General features: G+C 47.9%; 1 protein-coding gene and 1 long non-coding RNA gene across 4 annotated transcripts in view; both read left to right on the top strand.

Annotated features, from left to right (window-relative positions):
• The window catches only part of RNF130 (ring finger protein 130), a 133,698-nt gene that overhangs the window by 82,812 nt on the left and 33,474 nt on the right, over positions 1-17,412 (top strand). For 2 of the 3 annotated variants that reach the window (XM_045069343.1, XM_045069344.1), the window contains exons 5-7: positions 503-585; positions 7,624-7,720; positions 9,745-9,949. In XM_045069343.1, the coding sequence (XP_044925278.1) occupies positions 503-585; positions 7,624-7,720; positions 9,745-9,949 (385 nt within the window). Of the gene's footprint in view, positions 1-502; positions 586-7,623; positions 7,721-9,744; positions 9,950-13,064; positions 13,159-17,412 lie in introns of all 3 variants that reach the window. The other variant, XM_045069342.1, reaches the window with a different exon arrangement.
• LOC123388908 lies at positions 592-4,487 on the top strand. Its single transcript, XR_006603429.1, has 2 exons — positions 592-3,987; positions 4,029-4,487. It is a non-coding gene; the product is annotated as an uncharacterized LOC123388908 (long non-coding RNA).

Raw genomic sequence — 17,412 nt, 5'->3', positions numbered from 1 at the left:
TGGGTCGGGCCATGATTGTTCTCTACCCCAGACCTGGGACCAGCTCCCATCCTTGGGGCTTGGTCTTTTGGGGGCTCACCATCTTTTCTGCCTGCACTCTGATACATGGTCAGAGGACGACCCACACTGTGGAGGGTGTGTGGGGAAACCCGCTGGCCCAGAGCCATGATGCCGCCATGGTGGGGTGAGAGGAGGGTGCCCACGGTGATGGTGTGTTTGAATCTTGAAACACAAGTAAAAATTCTACTTTCTAAGACCCTTCACAAATAGAATTAGCAGTAACTATTACAACATAGTTTCAAAACGAGGTAGAGGGGTTTTGGTACCATTTGGTTCAGTGCAGTTAAGCAACTGAAAACGTGAGAAGTGTTGGTAGCTGTTCACTTCCTAACGGTTTGCTCGCTGTGGGTGCCACGGGAAGATGCTCTGCTGGATTGTCTCCCCGTTTCTGTATGGCTTCTGTTCTAGCCTGTGACTCTCATGCCTGTGCTTCTCCTCACAGGAGACAGACCCCGACTTCGACCACTGCGCAGTCTGTATCGAGAGCTACAAGCAGAATGATGTGGTGCGGATTCTCCCCTGCAAGTATGTCCGCATCCTTTGTTTAAAACAGAGTGCTGCTTGTAGGGCACGCACGCCCCCCTCTCAGGGCGAGGGTCCCACTGGCTCTCGGCACCTGCTTGCCAGGCTCTGGCGGCAGGCAGGGGCGGGGCACCACATTACCTGTGAGCAGGGTAGCAGTCGGCAGGATCTGTGTGCCTCGCCACACACTGACAGCAGGCCTCCGCTGCTGGTGAGAAACTTGGGGAGAACCTTTGGGCACATCATAGCCTAAGACCATAACAGTCAAGAATGTTCAATTCTGGGACTCTCATGGGTTTCAAAAGGAACCCCTTGCTCCTCGTCCTGTTAAATCCCAGTGCATCACTAGGCCCTCCCGTGAAGGCTCTGTGGTGTTCACTTGTCGCCGGAAACCAAAACTCTAGGACTTGGACCAATACTTCTGAACCTGGGTTACTCGGACTGGCTGCTGGGCCAGGCCCTCTGCTGGATGCCCTTGAGATTACTGTCCTGTGCCAGGGTCCGTGCTTTTCTCCCCGCTGTACCTGAGGGACAAGGACCCTCCTGGTAGATGCCGGGGTCTCATGGTCCAGAAACAGGGGAGTCCAAGTAAAGGTCTGCCTTTTCTGCTCTGTATATCGGGCCACATTCACTCGTGTGTGGGGCTCTAAATAGAGCAAATGTTCTTTACAAGCATGTCGAATGGAAAAAATACAAATTCGCCTACTGAGAAGCCTCAAATCAAAGACTTTAACTCTTCTTTTTCTGCTCCCTTAAAACATAACCACGCTGACCACTTGTTAACACAGAACATGTGAACAAATGAAATAATTGTCAGTGGTTATCTCCATGAGGCTGCCGGTACCATTTTCTTTCCAAAGTCATCGATTTTATACCTAGAGAGATCTGTGAGGGGTTTTGTTTTTTTCTTTAATCATAGAACTTAAGAATAATTCCATATGCTGAAACAGAAAACCAGCTTCTAGAATTCAAGTCAATCTAGTTTACTTATAAAGGAAAATCTACAAAACTAATAGTACATTTCCTGTAGAAAATTAAATTGCATAATTAGCATATTTCCTTCAGCTGCCATCAGGTATGGTTTAGAACGTGAGGCTGGAGGAAATACACATCCAAATACAAACCAGGAAGATCAGTAGGTACAGTATAAAGCATTACCCACTCTTAGCTGGTTTTAAACCTGTTTTCACCTGCACAGATCTCTGACACCAGAATCACCAGGAAGAGGCGAAGTCTTTCCAAATTCTGTCTTCCTATTTCAGGCCAGAGTCCCTCTCACCCCCCCAGAGGGACCATCTGGACGGAAGAACAAAGGCCTCTGAAGCCAATCGTGGTTGTTACTAGCTCGAGAGTGTCTTCCTCAGGGGGGCCTCCGCCAAAAATAGACTACTCTGGAAGCTTGCTCATCCTCCTCCCCGCCTCCTGAGCACTGGCTGTTCCAAAGTTTGATTCTTCGTTCTCCTTTTTCTTAACTTAATCCAGTGCTCTCCAAACCAGACAGTGTGTCAGAATCCGTGGGGAGTGTTAAGAAAAACACAACCCAGAGCCTGGGCCTGTGGCTCGTAATAGTCACCTGAGCAGCACTCCACAGTGTGCCCCTCCATCCCGGGCCTCGCCCTTCTGTGGCTGTGCCTGTGGCTGCGGTCTGCTTTTGGATGTTAGAATTCTGGCAAACTTCACGACATTTCTCTGTGCCCGCTGTTAGGGCACTATGTCCTCGGTGGGTTGTGTTCTGTTGCTGCCTCCTTGTCTGACGCTCTGCCCAAGTCCCCCTTCTGCTCTGGGGCCGGGTGCTCTCCATTACACGTACTCCTGAAGCCTCAGCAAGTGGTAGCCTTCTCTGCTCAGCACAGCCGTTTACCTCACTGAAATGGTACCAACAGCAGGATTCTCAGGTATAGGAAAAATTAACCTTGTACGTCGAGCAACGTTCTATGGGACCGGAATCAACAGCTTCCCACCCAGAGCAAGGTTTCTGAGCCTTGGTACTGTTGACCTTTGGGACCACATGATTCTTTGGGATCCTTTGGGGTCGGGGGTGGGGCAGCTGGCCTGTGCATCACAGGATCTTTAGCGGTGTCCCTGGCCGCCCCGCCGAGAGGCCCGCAGCAGCCCCTACACACAGTCGAGGCAACCACTCACATAGAGGGTGGCCTCGGCCAGATCTCCCATCTTCACTTCACATCTTCCCCACACCTCTGGTTTCTGGGGGACCCCCTCTAGGATACTTACAGATGAATTTGGGCTGTGGGTTGCTACCTCCTTTCTTCCCTCTGCCTGGGACATCCTGCCCTTCCTCTTTTGTCTGTAGGGCTTTGGAACAGAGCAGAAGGGTGACTCTGCTACCTCTCCCTTGAGCGTGCTGGCGCCTCCCTGCCTCCCATGGGACTCTCTCTGCCCCACCCCCTACCCCAGCTGGGCCTGGAGTGTTGCACAGAGCACCTGTCTCTTTCCCTGGTTGGCTCTCCTTGTTCATTCTCCTTTAAACACTGTGGCTCATCCCTTTGTTCCTCACTCTGGCCAGATAGCTTCCCCCGCAGCTTCACGGACAAAGTTGTGGTTGTTTGACCCCAAAATTCCCTCCGCTTCCCGGCCTCAAGCTTTCGGTGCTCCTGCCTCCCCACCCAGCCTTGCAGTGTCCCTTCCAATCAGGATGGCGGCGGGCTCCTTTTGTTCTGACACACTCTTTCCACCCCAGCTTCCCCGTGCCCAGGGAACCTTACTCTGCTGACTCTGCCCCTGCCAATTTTTGTTCTTTCGGTCTATACGCCAACATTTCATCATATTCAAGCCCGTCCTGTGCCATTGTCATAAGCCATTGCTAAACACCATCCTGCGGCTGCTCCCTTCACGGCCAGACTTTAGAAAGGAGCTGTGCTCACTGTCCCTTCTTCACTTGAGTGAGGAACCAAGGAAAGCCCAGGTGCCTTTGTTTCTATCCATCCTTAATTTTTTTTTTAAAGATTTTATTTATTTCTTTGACAGAGAGAAAGAGCACAAGTAGCAGAGAGGCAGGCAGAGAAAGTGGGAGAAGCAGGCCCCCTGTCGAGCAGAGAGCCCGATGCAGGGCTCAATCCCAGGACCCTGGGATCATGACCGGAGCCGAAGGCAGACGCTTAACCGACTGAGCCACCCAGAGGCCCCTCCATCCTTAATTTTTAACAAGCTTCTCTGCAGACTGAACTTAGACTTTCCATCTAGAGAGAGCAGAGCTCACGCATTGCTGCCTTTTTACTGCATGACCTTTCTTTTTCCTCTTCCTTCATATTAATTTACTGTGGACAGATGGCTCTTGGCCTCATTTGGGCGCCTCCTGCTTGTGTCTGTTGATTACAGCTGATCATCCTTGGAAGTTAGCCAGCACGTCTTAGAAACTGTCACCTTATTTAGACCTCTTATTTAAAGGTCAACCACAAAAAAAATAAAAAATAAAAAAAAAAATAAAGGTCAACCACAACATTCTTTTAGTAGTTAAAAATACTTGTCAGAAGTCAAGGGCCATCGCTCAGATCACCATGTGTCCAGGATGCTATGTAGGGAGCCTAAAAGGGGTCCATCCTCTGGCCACTGCGTCAGGCATCACGGGCGTATCCCCACCTTGAGGGAGAGCCTGTTCCAGCAGTGTCTGCTGCCAGCCCGGCAAGGGGGAAGAGTTCTCATCTCTGACCTTTCATAATTCTGGATCCCTCTATATTTGCCAGGCTCTTGCACGGTACCAAGAGGAGCTGGGAAAACCACTCAGCAACAGTGCACCCTCCTCTCCCCACCTCCAGCCGTTGCTCTGCCCTCTCCAGTTTGTGAGCTGTGCAGGAAGTAGGAAAGAGGAGGGCGCCCTACTATTGGTTTCACTCTGCATTCTGTACCCCAGAGCATTTCTTGCAGGAATAAAGAGCTTTTTTCCCGAAGTTCTGATCTGCTTGTTCTTTCCACGTTTCACTGGTCCTCGGCGCATCTCCTGCTTTCACGTGTACTCTGACTGCTCGAATCTTTTATCACAGTGGGAAGGGCTTCTCTGGCTGGCCCCTGGAGCCACCCACTGAGGTGACTATGTGGGCCCAGGGTATACCTGTGAGCTAGTCAGACATCGCTGGTGCTGGGCATGCTGGCACCAGAGGCCTGCACACATGTTCTTACCACTTGTTGGGCTAGTGTGGGAAACGTTAGCATGACTTTGGCTGAACACGTGTTTAATGGTACCTTGCATTTGCACGCCACTGGGGGTTTTCTAAATATTCTACGACAGCTCATCACTTGCCGCTCCAAACAGCGCATGCCTTCGCCTCTAGGCCTGGCAGCTCCATGCTGACACAGCCAGGAGGCGGGCTCAGACTGGGGAGGCAGAAGTGTGTCTGGGAGGAATGGGTGGGCCACCGCCGAGCTTTGTGCAGCAGTGACACAAGAGGGGAAGGGGATGGGTGAGGAGGGCAAGAAGGAACACAGGGCAGTTACCCACCAAGATAGCAGCAGTGGCCCCGAGGAGGCAGGGGGTCTGCATCAGAGGGCCCATGGGTGAACAGGGAAGCTGCGGGGCCATTTTCAGACGAGAGGGGCATGTGTGGGAGCCAGGCTGACAACCTCCGCATCTCCCCACAAGGTGAGGTGCAGGAACCGGGCTCTCGGGGACTCTGTCGAAGGAGGGAGTGGGTAGGTGGCTGACTGGGGTTGGGGTGGTCAAGAGGAGAAACACAGGGTACACACACAGTCACAAGGAAAAGATTTTTTTAGTTTAAGGAAAAAAACTTAATTTCTTCAGATTTGGGGTCAGCTAGGGAAGGGAGACGTTCTGAGTTTCTCCCTGGAGACCCAGTTAGTCATAGTTGTCCATTACTGTACTGCAAGGGGGGATGGAGGGACAGTCCTTTACATCAACAAACCTCAAAGGGAACAGTTTAGAACCCCAACATAGGGAAAACCTGTGTATAATTAAAGTTAAGGAACAGATAAACAAAGAACACTCAGCTCATGCAGCTTTAAAAATTAAATATGGGATTATACCATCTTTTTCTGAACAACCAGTAATAGAAATGAAAGGCATTTCTATAGTAGGCTAAGAAAAAAAGAAAAGTGAAAATGCTAATGATGGACAGCCAGGAGAGCAAACCACCATTTGCCCCTCAGGCTGGGGCTACTTGCTGAAACCAGGGTCTCTGCAAACAGCTGATGCCAGTGGACCCATCACAGGTCACGCAGCCTCTTCTCTCCTGTCACCTGCCAACCACCCAAAGTCCATCATCCACCCCACATGAAGCTGGCCTCCATCACCTGTCCCACTAACCAACCCGGCACTAACCAGACCTTCAGAGGTCTGTAGGTCAGAGGTTAGGCAGATAGACCCTTGTGAGGTGAAAGATCCTGTCACTTAGTCGACCTAAAGGGGTCTGTATCCCCAGAAAGATTAGAAGCCTTATGCTAGTCTTTACCAGACTATAGTGAACTCTGGCACAGTTGACAGCTGCTGGGGTATGGGGCCCTGCAGACAGGAGCCCTTCCCTCCACCCCCTGAACCCCTCCCCCCAATCCAAGCACTCTCCTACGAGGATACCAGAACAAGAAGTGGATGTGCTTTGTGTGTACTAAATGAATTTCGGGCTCACCTATGGTTTGATGACTTTTGCCCCTTGAGTAAAAACCTGCAGGTTTAAATAAAAGCCAACTGGGACAAGGAAGTTCTGGTTCACTGCACTGATAAAATCAGTCTTCGAGATCTTTATTCTTCCCCGAAGAAGTGAGGGCAAAGTCACCAAGTGTCAGTAGGTGGGTGCGGATCCAGTGTTGAGGTTGAAGCTGTAAGCATGCATGTTTCTTCCAAATCCCAAGTAAAGCAGCAAGATGTTTAGACCCCTTCCTAATTTGATGAAAACTGCATTTTTAAGCAGCTGCATATAATTATAAGCCACACATAAATTACAGATTCACAAAGTTGTAAAGGCGTACCATGTTTCCATCTGATATCTTTCTTGAAATTTCTTTTATCTTATCTTGAGACTCCAAGTATAGTTCCTCTGAGGTGCCCAGGCTATGTGTCCTGGCACCCGCCTCTCTCCCTCTCTGGCCTGGACTCTGGGGCCTCATTTTAGCTTCTACCAGCTGCCATTGGGAGTCCTTGAACTTGAGAAGTGATTGCCACAGCTCCCTCAAAGTCTCCCTTCCACAAGGCACAGGTCCCTTTTTTAAGAATGCAAGACTCTGTGACTGCTTTTCCATCACAAGACTGACTTTCTACTCTCCTGAGTGGGAAAAAAAAAAAATCACCTATCCTTTCTCTCTCCCCTTGACATTTCCACTGAAAACTGTTGGCTCAGTGTCACCGTATTCCTAGGCACCCTTCATCTTTAAAACACTCCTAACCACCTCATAACTTTCATATTTATTTATTTATTTATGTATTTATTAAGATTTTTATTTATTTATTTGAGAGAGACAGTGAGAGAGAGCATGAGAGGTGAGAAGGTCAGAGGGAGAAACAGACTTCCCGTGGAGCTGGGAGCCCAATGTGGGACTCGATCCTGAGACTCTAGGATCATGACCCAAGCCAAAGGCAGTTGCTCAACCAACTGAGCCACCCAGGCGCCCCTAACTTTCACATTTAAAACATTGCCTAGAAGTCTTCTTAAATAATGTTATAAATGACATGGAAACCAAGTTCCATGAATAATTCATGGTTGTGCAGAAAACTCTTCATTCAACCCTTGGTTCGTACCTTCTTCAGTTTCCCTTCTACTCTGGCTGTTGTATAAAGCATAAGTGATTGATAAGGTATAGTTTGTTCCATTCTTAAGGAAAATCCTGTTTCTTCAAATGCTAGAATAAAAAGACTGAACTGCCAAATACCACTTGCCAGTTTTTAGCATACAGATTGGGGTCAGGAGGTTTTCTGCCAGCTGTATTTTAATACATCCCCAATATTTTTCTCTTAGGACTTGCCGATATTTCCAAGAGGAGGGAGAAACAGACTAACTAAAATTCCATTTCTGGGTCTAACAGTTGTTCAGTATATAATCCATGATACAACTCTCCATTTCTTGTGTTTTGTTTTTATAGGCATGTTTTCCACAAGTCCTGCGTGGATCCCTGGCTTACTGAACATTGTACCTGTCCAATGTGCAAACTTAATATTTTGAAGGCCCTGGGAATTGTGGTATGTTTCCTGTTTTGTCACTCCTTTTGTGTGGTGGTGTCTGCATATGAGTCAGCCAGCATGGGACAGGTGTGCAGTTAAGTCTCCCTAGAGAGCACAGCTTTCTCTGCCACACGGCCATTCTTCCACATTCTTAGAGTCCAACCCGTCTTGGGGAACTCCCAGAAGAGAAGATAAAGACCTGAACTAGTCCACTCGGAAGCCATTGGGTGGTGGAAATGCAGGGAAGAATGGCAACAGAGAGAGGGATGGGGTTTGCTTTCATTACAGAGTTGGGGGGGGGTTGTTTGTTTTGTTTTGTTATTAAGGGCTAGAAATAGAGACTTTTGACTTTGGTCCTGTAGTAAATTTTTTCCTCATTCAGCATCTTATAAAACTATGTCATCACTTAAGTTTCGTTCTCTTGAATCTGGCTTCGCTCCCTGGTCAGCCACTGGACATGAAGGTGGGCGGTGAGTGCCTGGCAAGGCCTTTGGTCCAAGGCGACACAGTCCTTCATTCAGCTCTGGCCAGGCGGGTCAGCACTGACTCACCAAGGACCTTGGGAGACTTCCTCCAGGTCGCCCTGGAGGACATATCTGTCCAAAATCAATGCCCCTTCGAGGAAAATAAAATACTTGCTGGTCTCAAGAAAGAGTGGATGAACGATTTCTTTGTGGGACCAGAAGTTTGGTGTGTCCAGCAGATGAGTTGCTCATTTTAGCTTTGCAACCCAAAGCTCATCTGAGAAATCCCACGTGAAATATGCCATCGGTCAACACCCGAGTGGTCCAGGCGGGCAGTGTGGCTCCTCCCAGCTCCAGAGACCATGTCACTGATATAGTTGAACATAGGGTTACTCTTCCTCAGAACGGCTGACACTGGACCAGATCATTCCATCAGGGTGGGGGGCATCCTGTGCCCCGTAGAGTGTCCCCCACATCCTTGGTGGCTCCCAAAGGCTAGTAGTCACAGTCACTCACCAGTCACACAGTCCAAATGTGTCCAGACATGGGGAATAGTCACCCCCCATGGGAAGTGTTTAGCACAGAACATCCGCCCTGATATCTGATGTGTGGCAGATGTTTCCAGAAGTATTAACTTTGCCTCTTTTGGTTGGTGTGGTTGGTTTGCCTTCAGTCCTGTTCTTTGAAGTACAGACACATCTCCCTTGTGTTTTTAAAGAACATCCTTCTGGAGTCTATTACAAGCTCTCATAATTTTAAATCTAAAAGCAATAGTAAACCTCTTCTGACTGGGTATCATTCTAAGCATTTTCCTCTGGCTGTGGGGCAATCTAGAGCAGTTCTTCTACCTAGGAAGCCATTGCTGTGGGTCTCGTTAGCTGTCACTTCTCCATTCTTGAGCTCCTCTCCGCCATCCTTCCCTATTCTGCTTCCAGTGCTGGCTGCTGGAACTGAAGGCTGCTGGGGAAATCAGATAGCCATCTTGCTACCTCAGGAGACCTCGCACCCATTTTTTAGTGGGTAAGCTTTGGCTCAGGGCAGCTCTGTACCTCTCCTTCAGGGCCATATGCTTTGATTTTGAAACCAATGGTTTACCCACAGCTCAAAGGTCTTTTCACCATTGATCTCCTCTTGGTCGTGTGCTTTCCTTCTGTCTAAAGGTAGAAGACATTTAAAAACTTTTTCAGAGCAGGGCATTTCAGAGAAGTTAGTAGGAGGAAAGCAGTATTTGATGTTCTCTGCCCTCCCTCAGCATTACTGGAAGACCTAGAGTGAGGCATTTTCCTGTTTGTCATTTAGCTGTGTCCGCCAGAGCTTGTCATCTCTTCATGAAGCTCAAGTGTCCAGTTTTCTCAGCTCTGCAGTGGATTTTGGTTTCCTTTGTATCATGTTTGGGGGGAAATCATCTGTTTCTTTTAAAGGAAAACCCTTGGGTGAGAAAGGGTAAATGGGGAAAGAAGTGAGAGGAAGTCACATGGAAAAAAAAATCCTTAAGTCTTTCAGCAGGGTGTCAGACATTTAGAATTTTGTCAGATTTGCTATGCTTCTAAATACTCTTAATCTGGGAATGTTTTGCAGCCAAATTTGCCATGTACTGATAACGTAGCGTTTGACATGGAAAGGCTCACCAGAACCCAGGCCGTTAACCGAAGATCAGCCCTAGGCGACCTTGCCAGCGACAACTCCCTAGGCCTCGAGCCACTTCGAACTTCGGGGATCTCGCCTCTTCCTCAGGATGGGGAGCTCACTCCCAGAACGGGAGAGATCAACATTGCAGTAACAAGTAAGTGGGGCCCTGTACCAGGCACAGGGCAGGTTTGCTGCTGTGGCTTGGTGTGTGTTGACTGCTCCAGACGGCAGAGGAGGCAGTCACCCAGGCCAGGGAGTTAGTCTGTAACGGAGGAAGTGACAGATACTGCTGTTGAAACGGGTATTTGGGAAGACAGACCTTTCCTTGTAATAAGGAGCTTGTGGATTTTTGTGTACTAAGTCAAAACAGCTGCCATCTGACAAGTTGTCTCGGTATCTGTACAGACACCTGCTTTGATGACTGCCTTGCCCACGGGCGTTGGAAGCGGTCACTCTGGGATGCGACGCGGGGTGTCACGTGTGGTGTCACCAGCCGCAAGCACCAGGCTGCAGGCGGCTTTGTGCAAAGCCAGGGCAGAATCTGAACAGAGTTGAACAGCTCCAGGGGTGGTTGAGACATCCTGCTGCTGCTCACTTCACTTTATGAAGTCTGGTGTCTTGGCACTTCCCTCTTTGGGGTCACTGTATCTGGGGTGGGAAAAAGCCAAACGAGGATGTGCTTTTAAAAACGCTCTCACTAGGCTGGAACGTCTTGCCGGGTGAAGTGTTGCTGAGGAGAGACGTGGCGCTCCGAGTGTATCAATGGCCAAGGCTAAAGGACAGTGTGCGTGGGCCGGCCAGCGTGTGTGTGTGTGTGGGCCCTGTGGGCATTCACCCTGTAACAAGCCAGCTGTCCCCTTCAGTTCCATCCTCTACGTGGTCTCTCCATCTAACCGCCTCTCTCCGCGCTCCTTGTCACCACTGTGGTGCTGCCTTCCCCAGTGCGTGCTGTCGCTTGCTGTCACTTCCAGCCCTAAGCCCCACGAGGCCGCGGCGCAGAGAAAGCCATCACGAAGGATTTTTCCTCCATGTAGTAAGGCATGTCTGGGCTGTTCAATTGCAGTACACATGTTTCCCAGCGACCAGAGATTAGTAGTCATGAACAGTGTCCCAGCATTTGTGCTATCATTTGTCTAAACTCAGGGAGACTTCATTCAGTTATAAAACAAGGAAAAGTATTCTTTGATGCAGTTTGACTCATTTCCTACCACGTCCTGGCGATTTAACAGCTTTTCATGTTTTCAGGTTTTAGGGGGTAGATTTTTAAAAACGGATCCAATAGCAATAAAAGAAACAGGTTATTTGTTTATCAGTGAGTTTTTGTAGGCTCTTCATTGATCGACATTTATTGAGCACCTACTACTACATTAAGTTCTGATCTCATTATATTTTATGCCGAAATGCCCTTTCAAAATCTTACATTTTGATGATAAAAAAATGTTACTTCGTGTATGAAATGAATCACCTTTAGTGGAATTGACACATGTTAATCAATTCATGTGGTTAAATTAACCCAAAGCAACCTCACCTTTTCCCTCAAAGTTCTGTAGTGTCCCAGCATCCACTGTGCAAGGCACTGTGCTAAGTACCCAGTGGGGTGGGCAGGGCTGACCAGGGGCCCGGCTGCTGCCAGAATGCCCCTGGGCCCACAGGGGATCATTGTGGTTGCACCTGCTTCTTTTTGGTTACTAGTTTTTATAACCTAAATGCCATGCGTCTGTGGATGGTCTGTTCAGAATGCAGAAACACGGAACTTGCAGCTCTAAAACTCAGTCTATTTATCACGTCTAAAGGTCTCTAAGAAGAAAAAAATAAATAAGTAAAGAACACCGGGTGAAGCTTCTTGATCCTGATGACCAGTTATCTCTTAATTTTTTTCAAATGCCAGTGTCCATTTTTCCTAACTTAAAATCCACGCAGGTAAAGATGGCCAGTTTGGTGTTGGTTCTTAAATGTTCATTTTTTTACTTAAAACCTTATAAATTCACTGTACTCTCAAGGAATTTATAATCCAGGAAGCAGTGGCAGCACTACTACCAAAAAAAGAAACAGTTTGCTAAGCATTTTAATAGTATAAAACAAGATGGCTGATGCTCATGGAAGAGACTCATCATCCTGGAGCCCTGAAGGGCAATTCTTAACCTTTTGAAGATCACCACCTTTAAAATCCAATGAAAATATAAGAACCTTTTTCTAGAAAAATTCCTAGGAACTCATAGCTTTGCATATCTGTGGGACTGGTGGACACCAGATTGAGAACATGTGTGTTACACACTCCACTTCCGCATGTAAACTTTGGGCATTCCAAGGCCAAGTGTCTTCCGGCTGCCCTACTGCCAATACAGAGGGGCTTCGCTGTGAGCCACTTTGTTAAACCGGCCCCGGGTAGCACAGACTCTAGGAAATGTTTTGTAGTTCACTCTTACTAGGAAGTCAGGATTGGTTCACAAGTTATTTTAGAGGTTTTCAGATAAAGAATGTTTGTGGAACATTATCTTGATGGCATGGGCTTTCAAGAGAAGGGAAAACATTAACTGACTTCCTGGATCTAGAAGGAGGCTAGCTGAAATTTCTAGAGTTCTGTGTATCAGAGATTTTCAACCCTCTGATGGGCCAGCTTTCTGGTGAGTCACCTGCTTGACACAGCCAGAGCCGCTTCCTGCCGGTGGGGGTGGGAAAGGCAGTCCTTTCCAGGAGACACCAGTAAGGTGTCCTTTTTACATAAAGGCTGTAAGTAAGCCCAAGCCCAGGAGAAAAGAAAGACCAGAAGACCAGCCTGCGGACTGCGTGGAGTGCCCCCAAGACTTCTGGGACCCCTACTCCGTATTTATAAGCCTTCCGCTAAGAATGAGTGACACAACCACGCAGAAGTGACAGAACGAAGAAGGAAAGGTTATAGAAGTGTGGCTAAGTCCACTGTGCTGTCATGTAAAGCAGTGATTTAAAAATCTCTGTCCATGTGCAATCTGATAGACCTGTTTCTCCTGCACGCTTTTCGGTGGCCACACTCCTCACAGACATCAGGACCTTAACTGGAAGAACTGTCTGGGCCATGCTTTCCTTTCTCCCTTGCAGCTCTCACCACTACCTCCACTAACCTTCTCCAGTTAGTAGCTCTCTGGCAAACCTCCTCCTGCTTCACTTCCTTGGGCCAGTCTTGGCTTACACCTCCGTTGACGTCTGCTTCGTTGCATTTGAGGGAAATGTTGACATCGATTTGACTTAAGCCTTCTCCCCAGAGTGATTTCCTCCCTTTCCTTTGTCAACAGAAGAATGGTTTATTATTGCCAGTTTTGGCCTCCTCAGTGCTCTCACACTCTGCTACATGATCATCAGAGCCACAGCTAGCTTGAATGCTAATGAGTAAGTAACAAATTATTTTTTGGATTGCATGTGCCAGATGACCCCAAGAAAACTTGTAATTTTCATAAAGCTGGTGAAAATTGGCTTCCACCAGTTGCGTAGTGATCCTGATGATATCATACCTAGCAGAGTAAGGTATTTCGTGACTATGTACTTGTAGTCAGGATGCAGATCGGGAGGTTACCTTGCTCAGCAACAAGAGCTCCCGGGAGGAAAGATCTAGGGGCTTTCGCTAGCCACAGCATAGAGGACAGCAACTGTGTGATGCAGACAACCAAGGGTGCCCGTACAGTCACGGGATGTCAAGAAGGTCCATGTCCTGATCATTGGCAGGAATAGGCCCAGCAGACTTTACCCGGATTCTTACATACATAGCTTTTGACGGAACACTGGCACCCTGACCTGGAGTCGAGGGACAGTGACGTGGATGTGTAGCCTGCAAGAAAGAAGCAATCAGCAAGACCCACTGTTTCCAAATATTGGGAAGACTGTCAGGGGGAAGTGTCAACTATATTTCGGTGGGGCAAAATGAGGACCAGAGGGCAGGGGACGGGAAGGCGGATTTCATCTCAGGGAAAGGAAGACCCACTTGTCAGCCAGGCCCCCGCACCAGGGAGACAGTTTGCCATGGGGAGTGCTCAGGATGAGATGTGTTACCTGTCAGGACTGCTGGAGGTCAGAGGTTTTAAGGTGAAACTGGGCTAGCTCACTGTCGAGGTTCATTTTGATCCAGCAGTATTCTAGGAGCTGCTTTCCAAGGGGGTAAGATGCAGGAAAGGTTTTTGGTTTTGTTTGTTTTGTTTTTAATTTAGGTTTTATTGAGTCCTTTCTTCTACCAGTATTTGTGAAAACTCATCAGAGGTAAAAGTGTCCCTGGGACACAGCCCAGATACAGACCTGAATTAGCACCACTGGAATTCATGTGCTCGCCACACGCACTTATGTCCTGGCATTTTGACAGATTAGTAATAACCGGCCAAGCCCTTGCAATTGATTTAATTGAATGCTCATTGCCCAGCTGTGGAAATAAATGGGCAAGTAACCCCCACTTACAGTGACATGATTTTATTATCTCTAACCTGACCTGTTGACTAGATACTTGTAAGAAGTGCCCTTAGGCATCCCTGCCCCTAGCTCACACTGGGAGGATGCTGTGGTTGGTCGCCATCCTTCAGCCTGCAGATGTGTGCTCGGCTGCTCCTCCAACAGGTCAGCCCACCTGACGAAGGCTGACTTCAGCTTAGCACAGTCAGAGCACTGCTCAGACCCCAGAGTTGAACGTAATCTGGGTTTGACTCCCTGCTCTTCCATTGTCTGCTTGGGAGGCCTGGGCAGCTGTATTTCTCGGGAAGCTCATTTTAGTCCTGCAGAAAACAAGAATAACAGCAGGACAAGGTATTGGTGTTACAAAGTAGCATATAAAGTGCTTAGCACAGTGCCTGGTACATAGTAAGTGCTCAGTAAATGTTAGCTTAGCAGTTCCACTGAGAATCTTCCGAGGTCCTGGGAACGAGATGACCGTCTCCCTGCCTTTATCATTCGGCAGATGAATTTAGTTTTCTTCCAGGAAATAATACTGAATTACAGGAGCTCTATGAGTCCTGTGATTCCGCCCTCTGTTTGGAAGGAAATACTGATTTTGCCTGCAGTCACCTCTTTCGCTTCCTCTCACAGTGACCCCATCAGCTAGCTGATGGTGTAAGCCCCCTCCTTAAGACTTTTGCAGATGAGCAAAAAGCAGTCACAGCGGATAGAGGCACTCCGGGCACTTGTAGAGAACGATTAAGGGACCTCACAGTTGCCTTGCTGCCACCCAGGACCTACCAGAGGCTCAAGTCACACATCAGTCAGATGGTTTAGAGAAGGCTCAGTAGACGTGTTACCTTGTAGAAATCAAAGTCTCCAGGCCATGATAGTTCGGTTCCATGCGTAAATGGCTGTATGACTCAGTCTCAGCGTCCATCTTAGATCCGTTTCTGAGGCCAGCCCTTCTTCCAGTAGCCTTCGCAGAGGGTTGATACCAAAGTTGTCCATCCAAATACTATTTCTGTGCCTTCAGTCAGAACTCCTCTGAAGGACGATTTTCATGATCCCATGGAGAGAGAGAGAGAGAGAGAGAGAGAGTGTGTGTGTGTGTGTGTGTGTACACACATGGATGCTTGAAAGAACGGTCACCAAGATATAATTGGTGATTATCTTAATTTAGTAAGATTTTAGGTGATTTTTTCTCTCCTATTGTGCTTTTATAGGTTGGCTTTTTTATGTAACATGAATTACTTAATATTTTAAAGGGCCTCTTAATTGTGGAGGATAAAAGAAAGACAGTAGTCACTCTTAACTCAGTGTCTCCTTCCCAAGAATGTTGATGAAAAATTCCTAGGTTATTTTAATTCCACAGAAATGTTTATATAAGCAAGTAAGTTTATAATTAATCTTCATTAATGAATTCTTTGAAATCTGTCTTACTTCCCTTTTTGTCTTTACCAAAAACTTACAGCCAAAATGAGATTGTCTTTTCAGTTGAATTGCTGTTCTGATTTTCTGGGTAACCTTATCCATGAGTGAGATAGTCTTCTGTATGAGTAGAGTCCGTCTTTTCCCATGTGAGCGATTTATCCTGGAAGTTGATAGCAAAATTCACCTCCCCACATTATCTCCCATCCTGGTTTACTCTTCTATCAGCAATACCCTGAACTTGTGTATTGTGACAGCAGCAGGACCTTGACCCACTCCAATCCCTGGTGAAAGCCAGTGGGCAGGAGGCAGCACTGTAGGCCCTGTGTGAGGGCGGGCGTGGGGAGGCCAGGCAAGCCGGCTGCCTCCCTCACCACACTCGGCACCCGCGCCATTACCCAGGGCTTGACCTGACACTGGTGCCTGATGGGAAGTCACTGCCCTCCCAGTGTGTTGAAATACTATTAAAATACTCACCATGACTAATTGTGCTTTAATTTTTTTTTTTTAAGATTTTTTCTTTATTTATCTGACAGAGATCACAAGTAGGCAGAGAGGCAGGCAGAGAGAGAGGAGGAAGCAGGCCCCCCGCAGCACAGAGAGCCCGATGCGGGGCTCGATCCCAGGACCCTGGGATCATGACCTGAGCCGAAGGCAGAGGCCTAACCCACTGAGCCACCCAGGCGCCCCTGTGCTTTAATTTTTTAATACGGCAAACAACTCTAGTGAATGTTGAGGTTTTGCAAATATAAATAGGAAAGTAGTCGAAGAAGCATGTATACGTGAGGTAAATTTATTGTCTTCTCATACCCCATTTCTTAGTACCTCAGTAGGCAGTGTTAGCGAACTTCAGTTCCCAAAGGAGGTTTGTTGCTCTACCTCATTATTCAGAAAACCTCGTTAGGTCTCAGTGTTTATCAGCTTCCAGTCATATCAGTCGATTTTCCCCTCATCGTAAGAAAAGTGTATGTTTTCATTGTTGTTATTTGAGGCACAAGTTGTGAGACAAGGAAGAGGATGTAGGATTTTGAGCTGAACGGGAGGATCGGCTGGGTATCCTCCACCGTGTCCTTTCTCAGTTCCTAGGTTCTGATTCCTAGAACTCTTGCCCAAGGATCTGCCCGGGAGTATAACCCAGACATTCAAGATCCAAAACCGTCTCAGCAGGAGTAAGTGAACCTGATGTGGTTCACGTACAGAAACTGGAACAGTACATGCAGCATAACCCGAGGCCGGGAGCCCTAGCTGTGCCCCAGGTCAGAGCCGTCCCCACCAGTGTGCCTGGTGAGCCAGCTCCCCCAAGGCAGAGCGATAGAAACTCATGAGCCCGGTCAGAAGAATGGGTGTGTCCATTTTACTCTCTGTTCAGTATTTCTGAATTGTTCTGTTCACACTCTTTTTTTTTTTTTTTAAAGATTTATTTATTTTGGAGAGAGTGAGCAGACAAGGGGCAGAAGGAGAGGGAGGGAGAGAATTTCAGACAGACACCCTGACACAGGGCTCAATCTCATGAGCCTGAGCCGAAAACCAAGAGTTAGACGCTCAACCAGCTGAGTCACCAGGTGCTCACACTCTTAAGAAGAACACTAGTGTGTTTCAGTATAAAAGGATCTGAAAATAGAATCATTTTGATGTCTTGGGGATGCTTGGCTTAGAAGAGAGGAGTTGAGGATGATGTGAGGGATGTCTCCAAGTATTTGAAGGGCCCCCAAAGATGACAAGAACAGCTCCTATTCACTGAACACCTCCCACCAACTCCCTCCCATGCGGGGCCCTGGGCGACACCCAGCAGAGTCCCGT

This window comes from Mustela putorius, unplaced genomic scaffold (assembly GCF_011764305.1).
Source record: "Mustela putorius furo isolate JIRA1106 unplaced genomic scaffold, ASM1176430v1.1 tig00003923_pilon_pilon_pilon, whole genome shotgun sequence".
NCBI classification, from domain to species: domain Eukaryota; kingdom Metazoa; phylum Chordata; class Mammalia; order Carnivora; family Mustelidae; genus Mustela; species Mustela putorius.
The sequence above is the reverse complement of the archived record's forward strand: the minus strand, read 5'-3'. Positions and strand labels throughout refer to the sequence as shown.